The sequence below is a fragment of the Gallus gallus genome, chromosome 2 (assembly GCF_016699485.2).
Source record: "Gallus gallus isolate bGalGal1 chromosome 2, bGalGal1.mat.broiler.GRCg7b, whole genome shotgun sequence".
NCBI classification, from domain to species: Eukaryota; Metazoa; Chordata; class Aves; order Galliformes; family Phasianidae; genus Gallus; species Gallus gallus.
This window is the reverse complement of record NC_052533.1, coordinates 148,193,592-148,221,360: the sequence shown is the minus strand read 5'-3', so window position 1 is coordinate 148,221,360 and position 27,769 is coordinate 148,193,592. Positions and strand designations below refer to the sequence as shown.

The window sequence follows — 27,769 nt, the reverse complement described above, 5'->3', positions numbered from 1 at the left end:
TTGGGGGGTCACTTGGGGTCATTGGGGGGTCATTTAGGGGTCCTTTGGGGGGTGACATGGGGTCAAGGGGTCACTTGGGGTCGTTGGCGGTCACGTGGGGTCATTGGGGGTCACTCGCGGTCATTTTGGGGGGGGTCACGTGGGGTCAGAAGGGTCACTCGGGGTCAGAGGGCGTTGCTGTGTTCTCACTCTCGAGGGGTCAGCGCCCCACAACCACCCCATAACCACCCCATAACCAACAGCCCCACAACCACCACCCCACAGCCACCCTACAACCAACAACCACCCCACAATGATCGCACAATGACCCCACAGCCACCCCATAATGACCCCACAGCCACCCTACAACCAACAACCACCCCATAAGGACCCCACAGTGACCCCACAACCACCCCATAATGACCCCACAGCCACCCTACAACCAACAACCACCCCATAAGGACCCCACAGTGACCCCACAACCACCCCATAATGTCCCCACAGTGACCCCACAGCTGCCCTACAACCAAATACCACCCCACAATGACCCCACAGCCACCCCATAATGACCCCAGTGACCCCAAAGCCACCCTACAACCAACAACCACCCCACAATGACCCCACAACCACCACCACACAACCACCCCATAATGACCCCGCAGTGACCCCACAGCCACCCCATAATGACCCCACAGCCACCCTACAACCAACAACCACCCCATAAGGACCCCACAGTGACCCCACAACCACCCCACAACCACCCCATAATGACCCCACAGTGACCCCAAAGCCACCCTACAACCAACAACCACCCCACAATGACCCCACAACCACCACCACACAACCACCCCATAATGACCCCGCAGTGACCCCACAGCCACCCTATAACCACAACCCCACAATAAACCCCACAACCACCCCATAATGACCCCACTGCGACCTCACAGTGACCCCACAGCCAGCACCCCACAACCACCCCATAATGACCCCACAGTGACCTCACAGCCACCCTACAACCAACAACCACCCCATAACCACCCCACAGCCACCCCATAATGACCCCACAGTGACCCCGTAATGACCCCACAGCCACCCTACAAATAACAACCACCCCACAACCACCCCATAATGACCCCACAGTGACCCCACAGCCACCCCATAATGACCCCACAGCCACCCCACAGCCACCCTACAACCAACAACCACCCTACAATGACCCCACAAGCACCCCATAGTGATCCCACAGTGACCCCACAGCCACCCTACAACCAACAACCACCCCACAATGACCCCACAGTGACCCCACAGCCACCCCATAGCCACGCTACAACCAAATACCACCCCACAACAACCCCATAATGACCCTACAGTGACCCCACAACCACCCCCCCACAACCACCCCATAATGACCCCATGGTGACCCCACAGCTGCCCTACAACCAACAACCACCCTATAACCACCCCACAGCCACCCCATAATGACCCCACAGTGACCCCACAACCACCACCCCACAACCACCCCATAATGACCCCAGAAGGACCCCAACACAACATTTAGGTTCAGCCCGGTGGGTTTTATTGCCCGTCCCCACACAGCGACCCCACAGCACCCGGATGGGGACAATGGGGACACCACGGCCATGGGGACAGTGGGGACACCATGGGGACAATGGGGTCAATGGGGACACCATGGCCATGGGTTCAATGGGGTCAATGGGAACACCACGGCCATAGGGAAAATGGGGTCAATGGGGACACCACGGCCATAGGGAAAATGGGGTCAATGGGGTCAATGGGGACACCACAGCCATGGGGACAATGGGGACACAATGGGGACAATGGGGTCAATGGGGACACCACGGCCATAGGGAAAATGGGGACACAATGGGGTCAATGGGGACACCATGGGGACAATGGGGACACCACGGCCATAGGGAAAATGGGGACACAATGGGGTCAATCGGGACACCATGGGGACAATGGGGTCAATGGGGACACCACGGCCATAGGGAAAATGGGGACACAATGGGGTCAATGGGGACACCATGGGGACAATGGAGTCAATGGGGACACCACGGCAATGGGGATAATGATGCTATGGTGACAATGGGGACACCATGGGGACACTGTGGGGTCAATGGGGACACCACGGCCATGGGGACACCATGGGGACAATGGGGTCAATGGGGACACCACGGCCATGGGGACAATGGGGACACGAAGGGGTCAATGGGGACACCACGGGGACAATGGGGTCAATGGGGACACCATGGGGACAATGGGGTCAATGGGGACACCACGGCCATGGGGACAATGATGCTATGGTGACAATGGGGACACCATGGGGACACTGTGGGGTCAATGGGGACACAATGGGGACAATGGGGACACCACGGGGATGGTGACACCATGGGGACAATGGGGACATCACGGCCATGGGGACACCATGGGGACAATGGGGTCAGTGGGGATACCACGGCCATGGGGACACCATGGGGACAATGGGGACAATGGTGACACCACGGCCATGGGGACACCACCATGACGGGGACACCATGGGGACAATGGGGGCACCACAGGGATGGGGACACCATGGGGACAATGGGGACACCACGGCCATGGGGACACCATGGGGACAATGGGAACACTGTGATGATGGTGACACCATAGGGACAATGGGGACACCACGGCCATGGGGACACCATGGGGCCAATGGGGTCAATGCGGACACCATGGGGACAATGGGGTCAATGGGGACACAATGGGGTCAATGGGGACACCACGGCCATGGGGACACCATGGGGTTAATGGGGACAATGGGGACACCATGGGGACCATGGGGTCAATGGGGACACCACAGCCATGGGGACATTGGGGACACCACCATGATGGGGACACTACGGGGACAATGGGGACACCACAGCCATGGGGACACCATGGGGACAATGGGGTTAATGGGGACACCACGGCCATGGGGACACTGATGCTATGGTGACAATGGGGACACCATGGGGACACTGTGGGGTCAATGGGGACACCACGGCCATAGGGACAATGGGGACACCATGGGGACACTGTGGGGTCAATGGGGACACCACGGCCATAGGGACAATGGGGACACCATGGGGACAATGGGGTCAATGGGGACACAATGGGGTCAACGGGGACACCACAGCCATGGGGACAATGATGCTATGGTGACAATGGGGACACTGTGGGGTCAATGGGGACACCACGGCCATAGGGACAATGGGGACACGAAGGGGTCAATGGGGACACCACGGCCGTGGGGACAATGGGGACACGAAGGGGTCAATGGGGACACCACGGCCGTGGGGACAATGGGGACACCATGGGGACAATGGGGACACCGCTGGGATGGTGACACCATGGGGACAATGGGGACACCACGGCCATGGGGACACCATGGGGACAATGGGGTCAATGGGGACACCACGGCCATGGGGACACCATGGGGACAATGGGGTCAACGGGGACACCACGGCCATGGGGACACCATGGGGACAATGGCGACACCACGGGGACAATGGGGACACCACGGCCATGGGGCGACCATGGGGACAATGGGGTCAATGGGGACACCATGGGGCCAATGGGGACACCACGGCCATGGGGCGACCATGGGGACAATGGGGTCAATGGGGACACCATGGGGCCAATGGGGACACCACGGCCATGGGGCCACCATGGGGACAATGGGGCCAATGGGGACACCACGGCCATGGGGCCACCATGGGGACAATGGGGACACCACTGTGATGGGGACAATGGTGACAGCACCGGGATGGTGACACCATGGGGACAATGGGGACAGCAGCCATGGGGCCATGGTGACACAATGGGGTCAATGGGGACACCACGGCCATGGTGACACCATGGGGACAATGGGGACACCACGGCCATGGGGCGACCATGGGGACAATGGGGTCAATGGGGACACCATGGGGCCAATGGGGACACCACGGCCATGGGGCCACCATGGGGACAATGGGGTCAATGGGAACACCACGGCCATGGGGCCACCATGGGGACAATGGGGTCAATGGGGACACCACGGCCATGGGGACACCATGGGGACAATGGGGACACCATGGGGCCAATGGGGGCAATGGGGACACCATGGCCATGGGGCCACCATGGGGACAATGAGGACACCACTGTGATGGGGACAATGGTGACAGCACCGGGATGGTGACACCATTGGGACAATGGGGACACCATGGGGACAATGGGGCCAATGGGGACACCACGGCCATGGGGCCACCATGCGGACAATGGGGACACCACTGTGATGGGGACAATGGGGACACCACGGGGATGGTGACACCATGGGGACAATGGGGACACCACAGGGATGGTGACACCATGGGGACAATGGGGACACCATGGGGACAATGGGGACACCACAGCCATGGGGACACCATGGGGTCAATGGGGACACCACGGGGACAATGGGGACACCACGGCCATGGGGACACCAGCATGACAGGGACACCATGGGGACAATGGGGGCACCACAGGGATGGGGATACTGTGGGGTCAATGGGGACACCACCGCCGTGGGGACAATGGGGACACCACAGGGATGGTGACACCATGGGGGCAATGGGGACACCACGGCCATGGGGACACCATGGGGACAATGGGGTCAGTGAGGACACCACGGCCATGGGGTCAATGGGGACACCATGGGGACAATGGGGACAATGGGGACACCACAGCCATGGGGACACCATGGGGACAATGGGGTCAATGGGGACACCACTGTGATGGGGACAATGGTGACAGCACCGGGATGGTGACACCATGAGGACAATGGGGACAGCAGCCATGGGGCCATGGTGACACAATGGGGCCAATGGAGACACCACGGCCATGGGGACACCATGGGGACAATGGGGACACCACGGCCATGGGGACACCATGGGGACAATGGGGACAATGGGGACACCACAGCCATGGGGACACCACTGGGACAATGGGGACACCACGGCCATGGGGACACCATGGGGACAATGGGGACACCATGGGGACAATGGCGACACCACGGGGACAATGGGGACACCACGGCCATGGGGACACCATGGGGACAATGGGGTCAATGGGGACACCACGGCCATGGGGCCACCATGGGGACAATGGGGACACCACGGCCATGGGGACAGCATGGGGACAATGGGGTCAATGGGGACACCACGGCCATGGGGACACCATGGGGACAATGGGGACAGCACCGGGATGGGGACACCACGGGGACAATGGGGACACCACGGCCATGGGGCGACCATGGGGACAATGGGGTCAATGGGGACACCATGGGGCCAATGGGGACACCACGGCCATGGGGCCACCATGGGGACAATGGGGTCAATGGGGACACCATGGGGCCAATGGGGACACCACGGCCATGGGGACACCATGGGGACAATGGGGCCAATGGGGACACCATGGCCATGGGGACACCATGGGGACAATGGGGACACCACAGCCATGGGGACACCACGGCCATGGGGACACCATGGGGACAATGGGGACACCACAGCCATGGGGACACCAGGGGGACAATGGGGTCAATGGGGACACCACAGCCATGGGGACACCACGGCCATGGGGACACCATGGGGACAATGGGGACACCACGGCCATGGGGACACCATGGGGACAATGGGGTCAATGGGGACACCATGGCCATGGGGACACCATGGGGACAATGGGGGACACCACAGCCATGGGTACACCATGGGGACAATGGGGCCAATGGGGACACCACGGCCATGGGGACACCATGGAGACAATGGGGACACCACAGCCATGGGGCCACCATGGGGACAATGGGGACACCACAGCCATGGGGACAATGGGGACACCACAGCCATGGGGACACCACTGGGACAATGGGGACAGCACGGCCATGGGGACACCATGGGGACAATGGGGACACCCCCGATTGGTGCCGTGGGGGAGCTGTAATGGAGCCGTTGGCCCAATGGTGCCGTATTGGTGCCGTTGACCCAATGGTGCCATATTGGTGCCGTTGACCCAATGGAGTCATTGACCCAATGGTGCCGTTGACCCAATGGAGTCATTGACCCAATGGTGCCGTTGACCCAATGGTGCCGTTGACCCAATGGAGTCGTTGACCCACTGGTGCCATATTGGTTCCGTATTGGTGCCATTGACCCAATGGTGCCGTTGACCCAATGGTGCCGTTGACCCCATGGAGTCATTGACCCAATGGTACCGTTGACCCAATGGTGCCGTTGACCCAATGGTGCCATATTGGTGCCGTATTGGTGTTATTGACCCCATGGTGCTGTTGACCCAATGGAGTCGTTGACCCAATGGTGCCGTTGACCCAATGGTGCCATATTGGTGCCGTATTGGTGCCATTGACCCAAAAGTGTCATTGACCCAATGGTGCCATATTGGTGCCGTATTGGTGCCATTGACCCAATGGTACTGTGGTGGAGCTGTAATGGCGCCGTTGACCCAATGGTGTCATTGACCCAATGGTGCCGTTGACCCAATGGTACCGTGGTGGAGCTGTAATGGCGCCGTTGACCCAATGGTGCCGTTGACCCAATGGTGCCGTTGACCCATTGGTACCGTGGTGGAGCTGTAATGATGCCATTGACCCAATGGTGCCGTTGACCCAATGGTGTCATTGACCCAATGGTGTCATTGACCCAATGGTGCCGTGGTGGAGCTGTAATGATGCCGTTGACCCAATGGTGCCGTTGACCCAATGGTGCCGTTGACCCAATGGTACTGTGGTGGAGCTGTAATGACGCCGTTGACCCAATGGTGTCATTGACCCAATGGTGCCGTTGACCCAATGGTACCGTGGTGGAGCTGTAATGATGCCGTTGACCCAATGGTGCCGCTGACCCAATGGTGCCATTGACCCAATGGTGCCGCTGACCCAACGGTGCCGTTGACCCAACGGTGCCATTGACCCACTGGAGCCATATCGGTTCCGTATTGGTTCCGTTGACCCAATGGTGCTGCTGACCCAATGGTGCCGTTGACCCAATGGTGCCGTTGACCCAATGGTACCGCTGACCCAACAGTGCCATTGACCCAATGGTACCATTGACCCAACGGTGCCGTTGACCCACTGGCGCCATATTGGTGCCATATTGGTGCCATTGACCCAATGGTGCCATTGATCCACTGGTGCCATATTGGTTCCATATTGGTTCCGTTGACCCAACGGTGCTGTTGACCCAACGGTGCCATTGACCCACTGGAGCCATATCGGTTCTGCATTGGTTCCGTTGACCCAATGGTGCTGCTGACCCAATGGTGCCGTTGACCCAACGGTGCCATATTGGTTCTGTATTGGTTCCGTTGACCCAATGGTGCCGTTGACCCAATGGTGCCGCTGACCCAACGGTGCCATTGACCCACTGGAGCCATATCGGTTCTGCATTGGTTCCGTTGACCCAATGGTGCTGCTGACCCAATGGTGCCATTGACCCAACGGTGCCATATTGGTTCTGTATTGGTTCCATTGACCCAATGGTGCCGCTGACCCAATGGTGCTGCTGACCCAATGGTGCCGTTGACCCAACAGTGCCGTTGACCCAATGGTGCTATATTGGTTCAGTATTGGTTCTGTTGACCCAATGGTGCCGTTGACCCAATGGTGCCGCTGACCCAACGGTGCCGTTGACCCAACGGTGCCATTGACCCACTGGAGCCATATCGGTTCTGCATTGGTTCCGTTGACCCAATGGTGCTGCTGACCCAATGGTGCCATTGACCCAATGGTGCCATTGACCCAAAGGTGCCATATTGGTTCTGTATTGGTTCCGTTGACCCAATGGTGCCGCTGACCCAATGGTGCTGTTGACCCAACAGTGCCGTTGACCCAATGGTGCCATATCAGTGCCGTATTGGTTCTGTTGACCCAATGGTGCCGTTGACCCAATGGTGCCGCTGACCCAACGGTGCCATTGACCCACTGGAGCCATATCGGTTCTGCATTGGTTCTGTTGACCCAATGGTGCTGCTGACCCAATGGTGCCATTGACGCAACGGTGCCATATTGGTTCTGTATTGGTTCCGTTGACCCAATGGTGCCGCTGACCCAATGGTGCCATTGACCCAATGGTGCCACTGACCCAAAGGTGCCGTTGACCCAACGGTGCCATTGACCCATTGGTGCCATATCAGTTCGGTACTGGTTCCGCTGACCCCCTGGTGCCGTACCGGTTCGGTACTGGTTCCGCTGACCCCCTGGTGCCGTATCGGTTCGGTCCTGGTTCCATTGACCCACTGGTGCCGTATCGGTTCGGTACTGGTTCCGCTGACCCCCTGGTGCCGTATCGGTTCGGTACTGGTTCCGCTGACCCCCTGGTGCCGTATCGGTTCGGTACTGGTTCCGCTGACCCCCTGGTGCCGTATCGGTTCGGTACTGGTTCCATTGACCCCCTGGTGCCGTATCGGTTCGGTCCTGGTTCCATTGACCCCCTGGTGCCGTATCGGTTCGGTACTGGTTCCATTGACCCCCTGGTGCCGTATCGGTTCGGTACTGGTTCCATTGACCCCCTGGTGCCGTATCGGTTCGGTACTGGTTCCATTGACCCCCTGGTGCCGTATCGGTTCGGTACTGGTTCCATTGACCCCCTGGTGCCGTATCGGTTCGGTACTGGTTCCATTGACCCCCTGGTGCCGTACCGGTTCGGTACTGGTTCCGCTGGCCCGGCGGCTCAGCTCAGGCGTGCAGGCAGCGGTTGAAGGCGTTGTAGGCCGACTCGAGGTCAAACAGCATCTGACGCACCTGAGAGTCGTCCAACTCATCCGACGCCGACATGGAGCTCAGCGTCTGCAGCCTGCGGGGACACGCACAGCGCCGACCCCACCACGGCCCCATAAGGAACCCACAACGACCCCATAACGACCCCATAAGAACCCCATAATGCCCCCTTAAGGAACCCACAACGGCCCCAGAAGGACCCCACACCGATCCCCATAAGGAACCCCTAATGCCCACATAATGACCCCACAACGACCCCAGAAGGAACCCACAACGACCCCATAAGACCCCATAATGACCCCATAACGACCCCATAAGGACCCCATAATGCCCCCTTAAGGAACCCACAACGACCCCATAAGGACCCCACAACGACCCCATAAGGAACCCACAACGACCCCATAACGACCCCATAAGGACCCCACACCGACCCCAGAAGGACCCCATAAAGACCCCACAACGATCCCAGAAGGAACCCACAACGACCCCAGAAGGACCCCATAAGGAACCCACAACGACCCCATAATGACCCCATAACGACCCCATAATGACCCCACAGCGACCCCATAAGGATCCCACAACGACCCCATAATGACCCCATAACGACCCCATAATGACCCCACAGCAACCCCATAAGGATCCCACAACGACCCCAGAAGGACCCCATAAGGACCCCATAAGAATCCCACAACGACCCCAGAATGACCCCACAACGACCCCATAAGGACCCGATAAGAACCCCAGAAGGAACCCACAACGACCCCATAATGCCCCCATAAGGACCCCATAATGCCCCCTTAAGGAACCCACAACGACCCCAGAAGGACCCCACAACGACCCCATGAGGACCCCATAAGAATCCCATAAGGACCCCATAAGGAACCCACACCGACCCCCTAAGGAACCCACAACGACCCCATAAGGAACCCACAACGACCCCAGAAGGACCCCATAAGGAACCCACAACGACCCCATAATGACCCCACAGCGACCCCATAAGAATCCCACACTGACCCCAGAAGGACCCCACAATAACCCATAATGCACCCATAATGCCCCCATAAGGACCCCACAACGACCCCAGAAGGACCCCACAATGACCCCATAAGGAACCCACAACGACCCCATAATGCCCCCATAAGAATCCCAGAAGGACCCCATAAGGACCCCACACCGACCCCATAAGGAACCCACAACAACCCCATAAGGAACCCACACCGACCCCATAAGGATCCCACAACGACCCCATAATGCCCCCATAAGAATCCCATAAGGACCCCATAAGGACCCCACACCGACCCCAGAAGGAACCCACAACGACCCCATAAGGAACCCACAACGACCCCATAAGGATCCCACACCGACCCCAGAAGGACCGCACAACGACCCCAGAAGGACTCCATAATGACCCCACAACGACCCCTAAGGAACCCACAACGACCCCAGAAGGACCCCACAACGACCCCATAACGACCCCGGAAGGACCCCACAACGACCCCATAACGACCCCGTAGTGACCCCATAATGCCCCCATAAAGACCCTATAAGGACTCCATAAGGACCGACTAATGACCCCATAAGGACCCTATAAGACCCAATAAGACCCTATAAGACCCCACAATAACCCCATAAGGACCCTATAAGACCCCCCAATGGCCCCATAAGGACCCTATAAGACCCCCCAATGACCCCATAAGGACCCTATAAAACCCCACCATGACCCCCTAAGGACCCTATAAGACCCCAGAAGGACCCCCCCAACCCCACAATGACCCCGGAAGGACCCCATAGCCCCCCTAATGACCCACTAATGCCCCCATACAGACCCTATAAGACCCCCCAGTGACCCCATAAGGACCCTATAAGACCCCATGAGGACCCTATAAGACCCCTAAGGACCCTATAAGACACCACAATGACCCCATAAGGACCCTATAAGACCCCATGAGGACCCTATAAGACCCCATAAGGCCCCCCTTCTCCCCTAATGACCCACTAATGCCCACATACGGACCCTATAAGACCCCATAATGACCCTATAAGGACTCTATAAGATCCCATAATGCCCCCATAAGGACTCTATAAGACCCCCTAAGACCCTATAGGACCCCCCAATGGCCCCCTAAGGACCCTATAAGACCCCCAATGGCCGCCTAAGGACCCTATAAGACCCCCTAAGACCCTATAAGACCCCATCAGGACCCCATAAGGACACTATAATGACCCCACACGGACCCCATAATGATACTATAACCCCCCGTGACCCCCCGTGACCCCTGACCTCTGACCCCATGACCTTTCTCCCTCTTAGACACCATAAGGCCCCCCAAACCCCATCAGGACCCCATAACGACCCTATAATGACCCCGCACGGACCCCATAATGACCCTACAAGACCCCCCGTGACCCCTGACCTCTGACCCCATGACCTTTCTCCCCCATAGACACCATAAGGCCCCCCTGACCCCATCAGGACCCCATAAGGACCCTATAATGACCCCACACGGACCCCATAATGACACTATAAGGCTCCCATAACCCCCCGTGACCCCTGACCTCTGACCCCATGACCTTTCTCCCCCGTAGACACCATAAGGCCCCCCAGGCCCCATCAGGACCCCATAAGGACAATATAATGACCCCATCAGGACCCTATAATGACCCCATACGGACCCCATAGTGACCCTGTAAGACCCCCCGTGACCTCTGCCCTCTGACCCCTGACCTCTGGCCCCATGACCTTTCTCCCCCTTAGACCCATAAGGCCCCCCAAACCCCATCAGGACCCCATAAGGACACTATAATGACCCCACATGGACCCCATAATGACACTATAAGGCTCCCATAACCCCCCGTGACCCCTGCCCTCTGACCCCTGACCTCTGACCCCATGACCTTTCTCCCCCATAGACACCATAAGGCCCCCCTGACCCCATCAGGACCCCATAAGGACCCTATAATGACCCCATACGGACCCCATAGTGACACGATAAGAACCCCCGTGACCCCTGACCTCTGAACCCTGACCTCTGACCCCTGACCTTTCTCCCCCATAGACTCCATAAGGACCCTATAATGACCCATAAGGACCCCATAATGACACGATAAGACCCCCCGTGACCTCTGCCCTCTGACCCCTGACCTCTGGCCCCATGACCTTCCTCCCCCTTAGACACCATAAGGCCCCCCATACCCCATCAGGACACCATAAGGACCCTATAATGACCCCACACGGACCCCATAATGACACTATAAGGCTCCCATAACCCCCCGTGACCCCTGCCCTCTGACCCCTGACCTCTGACCCCATGACCTTTCTCCCCCATAGACACCATAAGGCCCCCTGACCCTATCAGGACCCCATAATGACCCTATAATGACCCTATCAGGACCCTATAATGACCCCATACGGACCCCATAATGACACGATAAGACCCCCCGTGACCCCTGACCTCTGACCCCATGACCTTTCTCCCCTGTAGACCCCATAAGGCCCCCCGGACCCTATAATGATCCCATCAGGACCCTATAATGACCCCATCAGGACCCCATAATGACACGATAAGACCCCCGTGACCCCCCGTGACCCCTGACCTCTGACCCCATGACCTTTCTCCCCTGTAGACCCCATAAGGCCCCCCAGGCCCCATCAGGACCCCATAAGGACGCTATAATGACCCCATCAGAGCCCCATCAGGACCCTATAATGACCCCATACGGACCCCATAGTGACCCTATAAGACCCCCCGTGATCCCTGACCTCTGACCCCATGACCTTTCTCCCCCTTAGACCCATAAGGCCCCCCAAACCCCATCAGGACCCCATAAGGACACTATAATGACCCCACACGGACCCCATAATGACACTATAAGGCTCCCATAACCCCCCGTGACCCCTGCCCTCTGACCCCTGACCTCTGACCCCATGACCTTTCTCCCCCATAGACACCATAAGGCCCCCCTGACCCCATCAGGACCCCATAAGGACCCTATAATGACCCCATACGGACCCTATAATGACCCCATACGGACCCCATAGTGACACGATCAGACCCCCCGTGACCCCCCGTGACCCCTGACCTCTGACCCCATGACCTTTCTCCCTCTTAGACACCATAAGGCCCCCCAAACCCCATCAGGACCCCATAACGACCCTATAATGACCCCGTACGGACCCCATAGTGACCCTATAAGACCCCCCGTGACCCCTGACCTCTGACCCCATGACCTTTCTCCCCTGTAGACCCCATAACGCCCCCCGGGCCCCATCAGGACCCCATAAGGACGCTATAATGACCCCATCAGGACCCTATAATGACCCCATAAGGACCCCATAATGACACGATAAGACCCCCGTGACCCCCCGTGACCCCTGACCTCTGACCCCATGACCTTTCTCCCCTGTAGACCCCATAAGGCCCACCGGGCCCCATAAGGACCCTATAATGACCCCATACGGACCCCATAATGACACGATAAGACCCCTGTGACCCCCCGTGACCCCTGACCTCTGACCCCATGACCTTTCTCCCCTGTAGACCCCATAAGGCCCCCCAGGCCCCATCAGGACCCCATAAGGACGCTATAATGACCCCATCAGGGCCCCATACGGACCCTATAATGACACCATACGGACCCCATAGTGACCCTATAAGACCCCCCGTGACCCCTGACCTCTGACCCCATGACCTTTCTCCCCTGTAGACCCCATAAGGCCCCCCGGGCCCCATCAGGACCCCATAAGGACGCTATAATGACCCCATCAGGGCCCCATCAGGACCCTATAATGACCCCATAAGGACCCCATAATGACACGATAAGACCCCCGTGACCCCCTGTGACCCCTGACCTCTGACCCCATGACCTTTCTCCCCTGTAGATCCCATAAGGCCCCCCATACCCCATCAGGACCCCATAAGGAATGACCCCACACGGACCCCATAATGACACTATAAGGCTCCCATAACCCCCCGTGACCCCTGACCTCTGACACCTGACCTCTGACCCCATGACCTTTCTCCCCTGTAGACCCCATAAGGCCCACCGGGCCCCATCAGGACCCCATAAGGACCCTATAATGACCCCATACAGACCCCATAGTGACCCTATAAGACCCCCCGTGACCCCTGACCTCTGACCTCATGACCTTTCTCCCCTGTAGACCCCATAAGGCCCCCCAGGCCCCATCAGGACCCCATAAGGACGCTATAATGACCCCATCAGGGCCCCATCAGGACCCTATAATGACCCCATACGGACCCCAGGTCATGACCCTGTAAGACCCCCCGTGACCCCCCCGTGACCCCTGCCCTCTGACCCCTGACCCCTGACCCCGTACCAGTGCAGGACGTGCTGGCGGCCCTCGAAGTCGCTGGGCAGAGCGCTCATACGGTTCATCGTCTCCAGCAGCTCCCGCAGGTCGGGCTGGATCTGCTCCGGGGTCAAAGGTCAGGGGTCAAAGGTCAGGGGTCAGAGGGCAGGGGTCACGGGGGCCTTATAAGGTCCATGTGGGGTCGGTATGGGGTCCTTAAGGGGTCTTTATTGGGTCTGGGGGGGGCCTTATGGCACCTATGGTGGAGAAAGGTCATGGGGTCAGAGGGCAGGGGTCAGAGGTCAGGGGTCACAGGGGGTTATGGGGGCCTTATGGGGTCCCTATGGGGTCGTTATGGGGTCGGGGGGGTCTATGTGGGAGTAAGGTCATTATAGGGTCCTTATGGGGTCCTGATGGGGTCAGGGGGGCCTTATTGCGTCTACAGGGGAGAAAGGTCATGGGGTCAGAGGGCAGGGGTCAGAGGTCAGGGGTCACGGGGGGCCTTACAGTGTCATTATGGGGTCTGTATGGGGTCATTATAGGGTCCTTATGGGATCATTATATTATATAATATATATATATAATTATATATATATATATTATATATATATATTATATTTATTTATATATATATTTATATATTTATATATTTATTTATATATATATTTATATATTTATATATTATATATATTATATATATATAATATATATATATATATTATATAATATATATATATATAATTATTATTATGGGGTCGGGGGGGCTATGGGGTCCATGTGGGTCATTATAGGGTTCCTATGGGGTCCTGATGGGGTCAGGTGGACCTTATGGCGTCTATGGGGGAGAAAGGTCATGGAGTCAGAGGTCAAGGGTCAGAGGTCAGGGGTCACCAGAGTGTCAGGGGGGCCTTATAGGGTCATTATGGGGTCCGTATGGGGGTCATTATAGGGTCCTGATGGGGTCCTGATGGGGTCAGGGGGGCCTTATGGGGTCTATGGGGGAGAAAGGTCATGGGGTCAGAGGTCAGGGGTCACAGGGGGTTATGGGGGCCTTATGGGGTCTTTATGGGGTCATTATGGGGTCAGGGGGGCTATGGGGCCCATGTGAGGTCATTATAGGGTTCCTATAGGGTCTTTATGGGGTTTGCGGGGCCTTATGGTGTCTATGGGGGAGAAAGGTCATGGGGTCAGAGGTCAAGGGTCAGAGGTCAGGGGTCACCAGAGTGTCAGGGGGGCCTTATAGGGTCATTATGGGGTCCGTATGGGGGTCATTATAGGGTCCTGATGGGGTCCTGATGGGGTCAGGGGGGCCTTATGGGGTCTATGGGGGAGTAAGGTCATGGGGTCAGAGGTCAGGGGTCACAGGAGGTTATGGGGGCCTTATTGGGTCTTTATGGGGTCATTATGGGGTTGGGGGGGCTATGGGGTCCATGTGGGGTCATTATAGGGTTCTTACAGGGTCCTTATGGGGTTTGGGGGGCCTTATGGCATCTATGGGGAAGAAAGGTCACGGGGTCAGAGGTCAGGGGGTCACAGTGGGTCTTATAGGGTCATTATGGGGTCATTATAGGGTTCTTATGGGGTCCTGATGGGGCCCGGGGGGCCTTATGGTGTCTATGGGGGAGAAAGGTCACGGGGTCAGAGGTCAGAGGTCAGGAGTCACGGGGTCTTTATAGTGTCATTATGGGGTCATTATAGGGTTCTTATGGGGTCCTGATGGGGTCCTGATGGGGTCAGGGCGGCTTTATGGGGTCTATGGGGGAAAAAGGTCATGGGGTCAGAGGTCAGGGGTCACAGGGGGTTATGGGGCCATAGGGGTTATAGTGGTTATGGGGTTATGGGGTCACAGGGGTTATGGTGGTTATGGGGTTATGGGGTCACAGCAGTTATGGGGTTATGGGGCCGAGATGGCACTTATGGGGCGGCGCCCCCCCACCTCATCCATGGCGCGGATCTCCAGGCGCAGTTTGTCCATAATGGTGATGAACAGCTGAGGGGGGGGAGGAACTCAGCGCCCCATAGCGCCCCATAGCGCCCCACGGAGCCCCATAGCGCCCCATAGTGCCTCATAGTGCCCCACAGCGCCCCATATCCCCGCCCCAGACCCCCAACCCATACCCCCACCCTATACCCCCGCCCCATAACCTCTACCGCACATCCCTGTCCCATACCCCCATCCCATACCCCCACCCCATAACACCTACCCCATACCCCCACCCCATACTCCCACCCCATACCCCCACCCTATAGCCCCACCCCATACCCCCGCCCCATATCATCCCCCTGATACCCCCACCCCATATCCCAGCCCCACCCCCCGCCCCATAGCCCCACCCCATATCCCCACCACACCAACCCCATACCCCCACCCCATACCCCCACCACACCCCCTACCCCATAACCCCCACCCCATATTCCCACCCCGTATCCCCACCCCATACCCCCACCCCATAACCCCCACCCCATATCCCCCCCCATACCCCACCCTATACCCCCACCCCGTATCCCCGCCCCATACCCCCACCCCATAACTCTTACCTGATACCCCCCCCCATACCCCCCCCATAACCCCTACCCCATACCCCCACCCCATATCCCCCCCATAACCCCACCCCACCCCCTACCCCATACCCCTACCCCATACCCCCACCCTATATCCCCCCCCCATACCCCCACCCTATATCCCCACCCCATACCCCACCCCATACCCCCACCCCACAGCGCTGCCCCATATCTCACCCCATACCCCTGCCCCATACCCATAGGGACCCATACCTCCACCCCATAACCCCCACCCCAAAACCCTTACCTGATACCCCCCCCATACCCCCCCCATAATGCCTACCCCATATTCCCACCCCATATTCCCACCCCGTATCCCCACCCCATACCCCCACCCCATAACCCCTACCCCATATCCCCACCACATAACCCTTACCTGATACTCCCCCCCCATAACCCCCCCATACTCCCCCCCATATCCCCGCCCCATATCCCCACCCCACAGCGCTGCCCCATAACCCCTACCCCATACCCCCACCCCACCCCCAGCCCCATACCCCCCCCATAGCGCCGCCCCACAGCGCCGCCCCACGGCGCCCCCCCGCGTTGTCTCACCGAGACGATGTCGGCGATGCAGCGGTTGAGGTTCCCTTTGTCGTCCCGCATCGTAATGGGGCGGTCCTCCCGGATGCGCTCCATGGCCAACGGGCAGTCCAGCTGGGGGGGCACAGACAGACCCATAGCGACCCATAGCGACCCATAGCGACCCATAGGGACCCATAGGGACTCATAGGGACACACAGGGACCCATAGAGACCCATTGGGACCCATAGGGACACATAGGGACACATAGGGACCCATAGAGACCAACAGGAACCCACTAAGACCCATAGGGACCCATAGGGCCCCATAGGGAACCCCCCTCCCGGATGCGCTCCATGGCCAACGGGCAGTCCAGCTGGGGGGGCACAGACAGACCCATAGCGACCCATAGGGACACATAGAGACCCAATAGGGACCCATAGGGACTCATAGGGCCCCATAGGGAACCCCCCTCCTGGATGCGCTCCATGGCCAACGGGCAGTCCAGCTGGGGGGGCACATACAGACCCACAGGGACCCATAGCGACCCATAGGGACACATAGGGACCCACAGGGACCCATAGGGACTCATAGGGACACACAGGGACCCATAGAGACCCATTGGGACCCATAGGGACACATATGGGGCCATAGTGACCCATTGGGACACATAGGGAGACATAGGGACACATAGGGACCCATAGAGACCCACAGGGACCCATTGGGACCCATAGGGACACATAGGGACCCATAGAGACCCAAAGAGACCCACAGTGCCCCATAGAGACCCATAGGGACCCATACAGACCCAATAGGGACCCATAGGGACCCATAGGGACCGATAGGGCCCCATAGGGAACCCCCCTCCCGGATGCGCTCCATGGCCAACGGGCAGTCCAGCTGGGGGGGCACATACAGACCCATAGCGACCCATAGCGACCCATAGGGACACATAGGGACACATAGAGACCCATAGGGACTCATAGGGACACACAGGGACCCATAGAGACCCATTGGGACCCATAGGGACACATAGGGACACATATGGGGCCATAGAGACCCATAGCGACCCCATAGGAACCCCATAGGGACCCATAGAGACCCATAGGGACCCATGGAGACACATTGGGACCCATAGGGAGCCACAGAGAACCATAGGGACCCACAGAGACCCAGAGGGACCCATTGAGACACATAGGGACACATAGGGACCCATAGGGAGCCATAGGGACCCACAGCGAACCCAAAGGAACCCCATAGGGACCCATTGGGACACATAGGGAGCCATAGAAAACCATATGGACCCACTGAGACCCATAGGGACACACAGGGACACATAGAGCCCCACTGGAATCCATAGGGATCCATAGGGACCCATAGAGACCCATAGGGACCCACAGGGACCCATTGGGACCCATAGAGACCCATTGGAACACATAGGGCCCCATTGGAATCCATAGGGATCCATAGGGACCCATAGAGACCCAAAGAGACCCATAGGGACACATAGAGACCCATAGGGCCCTATAGGGAGGGAACCCCCCTCCCGGATGCGCTCCATGGCCAACGGGCAGTCCAGCTGGGGGGGCACATACAGACCCATAGCGACCCATAGCGACCCATAGGGACACATAGGGACCCACAGAGACCAATAGAGACCCAATAGGGACCCATAGAGACCCATAGGGACCCATAGGGACACATAGGGACCCACAGAGACCAATAGAGACCCAATAGGGACCCATAGAGACCCATAGGGACCCATAGGGCCCCATAGGGAACCCCCCTCCCGGATGCGCTCCATGGCCAACGGGCAGTCCAGCTGGGGGGGCACATACAGACCCATAGCGACCCATAGCGACCCATAGGGACACATAGAGACCCATAGGGCCCCATAGGGAACCCCCCTCCCGGATGCGCTCCATGGCCAACGGGCAGTCCAGCTGGGGGGGCACAGACAGACCCATAGCGACCCATAGGGACACATAGAGACCCATAGGGACTCATAGGGACACACAGGGACCCATAGAGACCCATTGGGACCCATAGGGACACATATGGGGCCATAGTGACCCACTGGGACACATAGGGAGACATAGGGACACATAGGGACCCATAGAGACCAACAGGAACCCACTAAGACCCATAGCGACCCATAGCGACCCATAGGGACACATAGGGACCCACAGAGACCAATAGAGACCCACAGAGACCCATAGAGACCCATAGGGACCCCATAGGGCCCCATAGGGAACCCCCCTCCCGGATGCGCTCCATGGCCAACGGGCAGTCCAGCTGGGGGGGCACATACAGACCCATAGCGACCCATAGCGACCCATAGCGACCCATAGGGACACATAGAGACCCATAGGGACTCATAGGGACACACAGGGACCCATAGAGACCCATTGGGACCCATAGGGACACATAGGGAGACATAGGGACACATAGGGACCCATAGAGACCAACAGGAACCCACTAAGACCCATAGGGACACATAAGGACCCATAGAGACCCAAAGAGACCCACAGTGCCCCATAGAGACCCATAGGGACCCATACAGACCCAATAGGGATCCATAGAGACCCATAGGGACCGATAGGGCCCCATAGGGAACCCCCCTCCCGGATGCGCTCCATGGCCAACGGGCAGTCCAGCTGGGGGGGCACATACAGACCCATAGAGACCCATAGCGACCCATAGGGACCCATAGGGACCCATAGGGACACCATAGGACCAATAGAGACCCACAGAGACCCATAGGGCCCCATAGGGAACCCCCCTCCCGGATGCGCTCCATGGCCAACGGGCAGACCAGCTGGGGGGGCACATACAGACCCACAGGGACCCATAGCGACCCATAGGGACACATAGAGACCCCATAGGGACCCATGGAGACACATTGGGACCCATAGGAAGCCATAGAGAACCATACGGACCCATAGGGACCCTTAGAAACCCATAGGGACACATAGACACCCATAGGGACCCATGGAGACACATTGGGACACATAGGGAGCCACAGAGAATCATAGGGACCCATAGAGACCCACTGGGACCCATAGAGACCCATAGGGACCCATACAGACCCAATAGGGACCCATAGGGACCCATAGGGACCGATAGGGCCCCATAGGGAACCCCCCTCCCGGATGCGCTCCATGGCCAACGGGCAGTCCAGCTGGGGGGGCACATACAGACCCATAGCGACCCATAGCGACCCATAGGGACACATAGGGACACATAGAGACCCATAGGGACTCACAGGGACACACAGGGACCCATAGAGACCCATTGGGACCCATAGGGACACATAGGGACACATATGGGGCCATAGAGACCCATAGCGACCCCATAGGAACCCCATAGGGACCCATAGGGAGCCATAGGGACCCACAGCGAACCCAAAGGAACCCCATAGGGACCCATTGGGACACATAGGGAGCCATAGAAAACCATATGGACCCACTGAGACCCATAGGGACACACAGGGACACATAGAGCCCCACTGGAATCCATAGGGATCCATAGGGACCCATAGAGACCCATAGGGACCCACAGGGACCCATTGGGACCCATAGAGACCCATTGGAACACATAGGGCCCCATTGGAATCCATAGGGATCCATAGGGACCCATAGAGACCCAAAGAGACCCATAGGGACACATAGAGACCCATAGGGCCCTATAGGGAGGGAACCCCCCTCCCGGATGCGCTCCATGGCCAACGGGCAGTCCAGCTGGGGGGGCACATACAGACCCATAGCGACCCATAGCGACCCATAGGGACACATAGGGACCCACAGAGACCAATAGAGACCCAATAGGGACCCATAGAGACCCATAGGGACCCATAGGGCCCCATAGGGAACCCCCCTCCCGGATGCGCTCCATGGCCAACGGGCAGTCCAGCTGGGGGGGCACATACAGACCCATAGCGACCCATAGCGACCCATAGGGACACATAGGGACCCACAGAGACCAATAGAGACCCAATAGGGACCCATAGAGACCCATAGGGACCCATAGGGCCCCATAGGGAACCCCCCTCCCGGATGCGCTCCATGGCCAACGGGCAGTCCAGCTGGGGGGGCACATACAGACCCATAGCGACCCATAGCGACCCATAGGGACACATAGGGACCCACAGAGACCAATAGAGACCCAATAGGGACCCATAGAGACCCATAGGGACCCATAGGGCCCCATAGGGAACCCCCCTCCCGGATGCGCTCCATGGCCAACGGGCAGTCCAGCTGGGGGGCGGCACACACACCCATAGCGACCCATAGCGACCCATAGGGACACATAGGGACCCATAGGTCCCCCCATAAGCCCCCCAGACCCCCTCTGGACCCCCCCATAGCCCCTCCAGGCCCCTCCATAACCCCCCCAGACCCCCCAATAAGCCCCCCAACCCACCTCCCAGCCCCGATGCAGCAACAAACCCCCCTCCAGCTCCCCAATACAGCCCCACAGCCCCCCCACAGACCCCCCCAAAACCCCCTCAGACCCCCCATAACCCCCCAAACCCACCCCAAACCCTCCCCCCGGACCCCCCCGTGCCCCCCCCCCAGCCCCACTCACTCAAAACCTGCAGCAGAAGTTATCAATGGAGCTGAGCTCTGGGCCACCCCAAACCCCCCCACACCCCCTATTTAGCCCCCATATAGCCCCCATACAGACCCAGACCCCCCCCAAAACCCCCTCAGGCCCCCCCATAACCCCCCCAGACCCCCTCTGGACCCCCCCATAGCCCCTCCAGGCCCCCCATAACCCCCCCCAAACCCCCCCACACCCACCTCCCAGCCCCTATAAAGCACCAAACCCCCCTCCAGCTCCCCAATACAGCCCCATAAACCCCCCCACAACCCCCCCAAAACCCCCTCGGACCCCCCCAAAACCCTCCCCCCGGACCCCCCCGTGCCCCCCCCAGCCCCACTCACTCGAAACTTGCGGCAGAAGTCATCAATGGAGCTGAGCTCTGGGCCCTGCACTTGTTTCAATGCAGCTTTGAACTGCACCAGCAGCCTCGAGCACGCAGCTGTATACCTGGGGGGGGGGGGGGGGGGGGGGGGGGGTAAATTACAGCCCCATAGCGCTGTGGGGCTGCCCCCCAAGTTGGGGGGGGGGGGGTTGGGGTGGGGAGGGGGGTCTTTACTCGTTGGGGGAGACGCAGTCTTTGATGTAGGCTTTCTCCAGGGCTTGGAGGGTCTTCACCACTGCAAACAGCTCCGCCATGTTGTCGTATCTGGGGGGGGGGAGAGGTGGGGTCAGTGGGGGGGGGTGTTTGGGGTTGGGGGGGGGTAATATGGGGGGGTTATGGGGGAATTGGGGGGGTTATGGGGGGTATGGGGGCAGTGGGGGGGGTATTGGGGGTGGTGTTTGGGGTTGGGGGGTATTATGGGGGGGATTATGGGGGAATTGGGGGGTTATGGGGGGTATTTGGGGGGGTATGGGGGCAGTGGGGGGGTTATATGGGGTTGGGTATTATGGGGTGTGTGGGGGGGAATTATGGGGGTAGAGGGGGAATTGCGGGGGCTATGGGGGGTATGGGGGCAGTGGGGGGTATTGGGGGTGGTGTTTGGGGTTGGGGGGGTATTATGGGGGGGATTATGGGGGAATTGGGGGGTTATGGGGGGTATTTGGGGGGGTATGGGGGCAGTGGGGGGGTTATATGGGGTTGGGGGATATTATGGGGTGTGTGGGGGGGAATTATGGGGGTAGAGGGGGAATTGGGGGGGCTATGGGGGGTATGGGGGCAGTGGGGGGTATTGGGGGTGGTGTTTGGGGTTGGGGGGGTATTATGGGGGGGATTATGGGGGAATTGGGGGGGTTATGGGGGGTATTTGGGGGGGTATGGGGGTGGTGTTTGGGGTTGGGGGGTATTATGGGGGCAGGGGGGGAATTATGGGGGTAGAGGAGGAATTGGGGGGGCTATGGGGAGTAGGGGGGTAGTGGGGGGTATTGGGGGGTTGGGGGGGGTAATATGGAGGGGTTATGGGGGAATTGGGGGGGTTATGGGGGAATTGGGGGGTTATGGTGGGTATTTGGGAGGGTATGGGGGCAGTGGGGGGGTTATATGGGGTTGGGGGGTATTATGGGGTGTGTGGGGGGGAATTATGGGGGTAGAGGGGGAATTGGGGGGGCTATGGGGGGTATGGGGGCAGTGGGGGGTATTGGGGGTGGTGTTTGGGGTTGGGGGGGGTATTATGGGGGGGATTATGGGGGAATTGGGGGGGTTATGGGGGGTATTTGGGGGGGTATGGGGGCAGTTAAGGGGGTATTGGGGGTGGTGTTTGGGGTTGGGGGGGATTATGGGGGAATTGGGGGGGTTATGGGGGGTATTTGGGGGGGTATGGGGGCAGCGGGGGGTATTGAGGGTGGTGTTTGGGGTTGGGGGGGATTATGGGGGAATTGGGGGGGTTATGGGGGGTATTTGGGGGGGTATGGGGGTGGTGTTTGGGGTTGGGGGGTATTATGGGGGCAGGGGGGGAATTATGGGGGTAGAGGAGGAATTGGGGGGGGCTATGGGGGCAGTGGGGGGGTATTGGAGGGTGGGGTTTGGGGGGGCATTATGGGGGTAGAGGGGGAATTGGGGGGGCTATGGGGGGTAGGGGGGCAGTGGGGGGTATTGAGGGTGGTGTTTGGGGTTGGGGGATATTATGGGGGCGGGGGGGGAATTATGGGGGTAGAAGGGGAATTTGGGGGGGCAATGGGGGGTATGGAGGCAGTGGGGGGTATTGGGGGTGGTGTTTGGGGTTGGGGGGTATTATGGGGGGATTATGGGGGAATTGGGGGGTATGGAGGCAGTGGGGGGTATTGGGGGTGGTGTTTGGGGTTGAGGGGGCATTATGGGGGCGGGGGGGGGAATTATGGGGGTAGAGGGGGAATTGGGGGGGTTATGGGGGGGTATGGGGGCAGTTAAGGGGGTATTGGGGTATTTGGGAGGGCATTGGGGCAGTTAAGGGGGTATTGGGGGTATTTGAGGGAACATCAGGGCAGATAAGGGGGCATTGGGGGGTATTGGGGGGCATTGGGGCAGTTAAGGGGTATTGGGGGTATATGGGGGGGTATTTGGGGGGGCATTGGGGCAGTTAAGGGGGTATTGGGGGGTATATGGGCGACATTGGGGCAGCTAAGGGGGCATTGGGGGTATTTGGGGGGGTATTTGGGAGGGCATTGGGGCAGTTATGGGGGTATTGGGGGGGTATTTGGGGGGGCATTGGGGCAGTTAAGGGGGCATTGGGGGTATTTGGAGGGGTATTTGGGGGGGCATTGCGGCAGCTAAGGGGGCATTGGGGGTATTGGGGGGTATTGGGGGGCATTGGGGCAGTTAAGGGATATTGGGGGTATTTGGGGGGGTATTTGGGGGGGGTATTGGGGCAGTTAAGGGGGTATTGGGGGGGTTTTGGGGGGCTCCCCCACCTCTCGCGCTCGCGGGGCGTTTTTGTAGAGCTTCACCTCCTGTCCATCAGATTGGGGGGGGGGGATTAAATTGGGGACCCCCCCCCCCCACGATCTCCACACCCACCCCCAAACCATCCCCCCCCCCCCCCCCCCCCCTCCAACCCCCCCTCCCATTCCCCAGAACCCCCCCCCCCATTTACAGCACCCCCCATTCCGGTCCCCCCCCTCCCCCCATCCCATTGCCCCCCCATTCTCCTGTCTCCCCCCCCCATTTTAATGCCCCCCCCATATTACAGCCCCCCCCCCATCCCAGTACCCCCCCCCCATTCCAGAACCACCACCCCCCATTCTACTCCCCCCCCCCACATTACTGCCCCCCCCTTTCAGAACGCCCCCCCCATTCCGGTCCCCCCCCCCCCCCAATTTTACTGCCCCCCCCATTCCAGAACCACCCCACGCATTCCACCCCCCCCATATTACTGCCCCCCCCATATTACTGCTCCCCCACCTTCCGTTCCCCCCCCATCCCATTGCCCCCCCATTCTCCTGCCCTCCTCCCCCCCCCATATTACTGCCCCCCCCCATCCCAGTACCCCCCCATTCCAGAACTGCCCCCCCCATTCCGCTCCCCCCCGATATTGCTGCCCCCTCCCCCCCCCCTCCAGAACGCCCCCCCCATTCCGGTCCCCCCCCCCCATATTACTGCCCCCCCCATATTACAGCTCCCCCCCTTCTGTTCCCCCCCCATCCCATTGCCCCCCCATTCTCCTGTCTCCCCCCCCCCATTTTACTGCCCCCCCCATATTACTGCCCCCCCCATATTACTGCTCCCCCCCCTTCCGATCCCCCCCCATCCCATTGCCCCCCCATTCTCCTGTCCTCCTCCCCCCCCCATATTACAGCCCCCCCATCCCAGTACCCCCCCATTCCAGAACCGCCCCCCCCCATTCCACTCCCCCCACATTACTGCCCCCCCCCATTCCAGAACCGCCCCCCCCCATATTGCTGCCCCCTCCCCCCCCCCTCCAGAACGCCACCCCCATTCCAGTCCCCCCCCCCCAATTTTACTGCCCCCCCCATTCCAGAACCGCCCCACCCATTCCGCCCCCCCATATTACTGCCCCCCCATATTACTGCTCCCCCCCCCTTCCGTTTCCCCCCCATCCCATTGCCCCCCCATTCTCCTGTCTCCTCCCCCCCCATTTTACTGCCCCCCCATATTACTGCTCCCTCCCCTTCCGTTCCCCCCCCATCCCATTGCCCCCCCATTCTCCTGTTCTCCTCCCCCCCCGTATTACAGCCCCCCCCATCCCAGTACCCCCCCATTCCAGAACCGCCCCCCCCCCATTCCACTCCCCCCCATATTACTGCCCCCCCCCATTCCAGAACCGCCCCACCCATTCCGCCCCCCCCCATATTACTGCTCCCCCCCCTTCCGTTCCCCCCCACATCCCATTGCCCCCCCATTCTCCTGTCTCCCCCCCCCCCATTTTACTGCCCCCCCATATTACTGCTCCCCCCCTTCCGATCCCCCCCCCATCCCATTGTCCCCCCATTCTCCTGTCTCCCCCCCCATATTACTGCCCCCCCCCCATCCCAGTACCCCCCCATTCCAGAACCGCCCCCCCCCCATATTACTGCTCTTCCCCCCTTCCGGTCCCCCCCCCCATCCCATTGCCCCCCCATTCTCCTGTCCTCCTCCCCCCCCATATTACTGCCCCCACCCCCATCCCAGTACCCCCCCATTCGAGAACCACCCCCCATTCTCTGTCCCCCCCCTTCCAGAATGCCCCCCCCTTCCGTTCCCCCCCATCCCATTGACCCCCCATTCTCCTGTCCCCCCCCCATACTACTGCCCCCTCCTTCCTGCCCCCCCCCATCCCATTGCCCCCCCATTGTCCTGCCCTCCCCCCCCCCATTCCGGTCCCCCCCTATATTACTGCCCCCCCTATATTACTGCCCCCCCCTTCCTGCCCCCCCCATCCCATTACCCCGCCCCCATCCCATTGCCCCCCCATTCTCCTGCCCCCCCATTTCGGTCCCCCCCATAATACTGCCCCCCCTTCCTGACCCCCCCATCCCATTGCCCCCCCATTATACTGCCCCCCCATCCCATTGCCCCCCCCATCCCATTCCCCCCCCATTCTCCCGCCCCCCCATCCCATTGCTCCCCCATTCTCCTGTCCCCCCCCATTCTCGTGTCCCCCCCCATCCCATTACCCCCCCATTCTCCTGCCCCCCCTTCAATTCCAGTCCCCCCCATTCTCCTGCCCCCCCCATATTACTGCCCCCCCCCATCCCATTGCCCCCCCATTCTCCTGCCCCCCCCATCCCATTACCCCCCCATTCTCCTGTCCCCCCCCCATTCTCCCGCCCCCCCCATCCCATTGCCCCCCCATTCTCCTGTCCCCCCCCCCATATTACTGCCCCCTCCTTCCTGCCCCCCCATCCCATTACCCCTCCCATTCTCCTGCCCCCCCCCCATATTACTGCCCCCCCCATCCCATTGCCCCCCCATTCTCCTGCCCCCCCCATCCCATTACCCCCCCCATTCTCCTGTCTCCCTCCCTTTCCAGACCCCCCCCCCCCATTTTGGTCCCCCCCATATTACTGCCCACCCCTTCCTGCCCCCCCCATCCCATTACCCCCCCCCATCCCATTGCCCCCCCATTCTCCTGCCCCCCCATTTAGGTCCCCCCCATAATACTGCCCCCCCCTTCCTGCCCCCCCCATCCCATTGCCCCCCCATTCTCCCGCCCCCCCCATCCCATTACCCCCCCATTCTCCTGTCCCCCCCCCATCCCATTACCCCCCCATCGCATTGCCCCCCCCCTTCCTGCCCCCCCATCCCATTGCCCCCCCATTCTCCTGCCCCCCCCATCCCATTACCCCCCCCATCCCATTGCCCCCCCCATTTTCCTGCCCCCCCCCCCCCCATTCCCGGTTCCCCCCCCCCCCCCCCGGCTCACCTCATACAGCTCCGCTTTATTGGCGGGCCCTGTTTTGGGGAAAGGGGGGGGGGGGTGGGGTTAATTACCGCCTGACAACGACCCCCCCGGTGCCCCCCCCCACCTCGGTGTCCCCCCGTGACCCCCCCCACCCCCCAAAGCCCCCCCGCTCACCCCCCGCCGCGGGCGGAACAGCTACGCCGTGAAACATCGCCGGTAGCGGAGGAAACCGGAAGTGGAGCGGAAGTGCAGGGT

The 27,769-nt window shown here is 59.8% G+C and overlaps 2 protein-coding genes across 2 annotated transcripts in view; both read right to left on the bottom strand.

Annotated features, from left to right (window-relative positions):
- The window catches only part of LOC121113091, a 10,063-nt gene extending 1,395 nt beyond the window's left edge, over positions 1-8,668 (bottom strand). Inside the window, exons 1-5 of the mRNA XM_046937950.1 lie at positions 7,637-8,668; positions 6,805-7,512; positions 6,316-6,495; positions 5,919-6,276; positions 5,210-5,251 (exon numbers count right to left, since the gene is read on the bottom strand). Coding sequence (XP_046793906.1) covers positions 5,210-5,251; positions 5,919-6,276; positions 6,316-6,495; positions 6,805-7,512; positions 7,637-7,779 — 1,431 coding nt within the window. The 5' untranslated portion in view covers positions 7,780-8,668. The remainder of the gene's footprint in view (positions 1-5,209; positions 5,252-5,918; positions 6,277-6,315; positions 6,496-6,804; positions 7,513-7,636) is intronic.
- Positions 8,549-27,769, bottom strand: VPS28 (VPS28 subunit of ESCRT-I). The gene is given in 10 exon segments (XM_040696149.2): positions 8,549-8,837; positions 14,100-14,191; positions 16,009-16,062; positions 17,190-17,291; positions 22,103-22,208; positions 22,318-22,407; positions 24,585-24,598; positions 24,600-24,623; positions 27,536-27,564; positions 27,689-27,769. Coding segments are annotated over 10 exon segments (666 nt in total). The 5' UTR covers positions 27,726-27,769; the 3' UTR covers positions 8,549-8,719.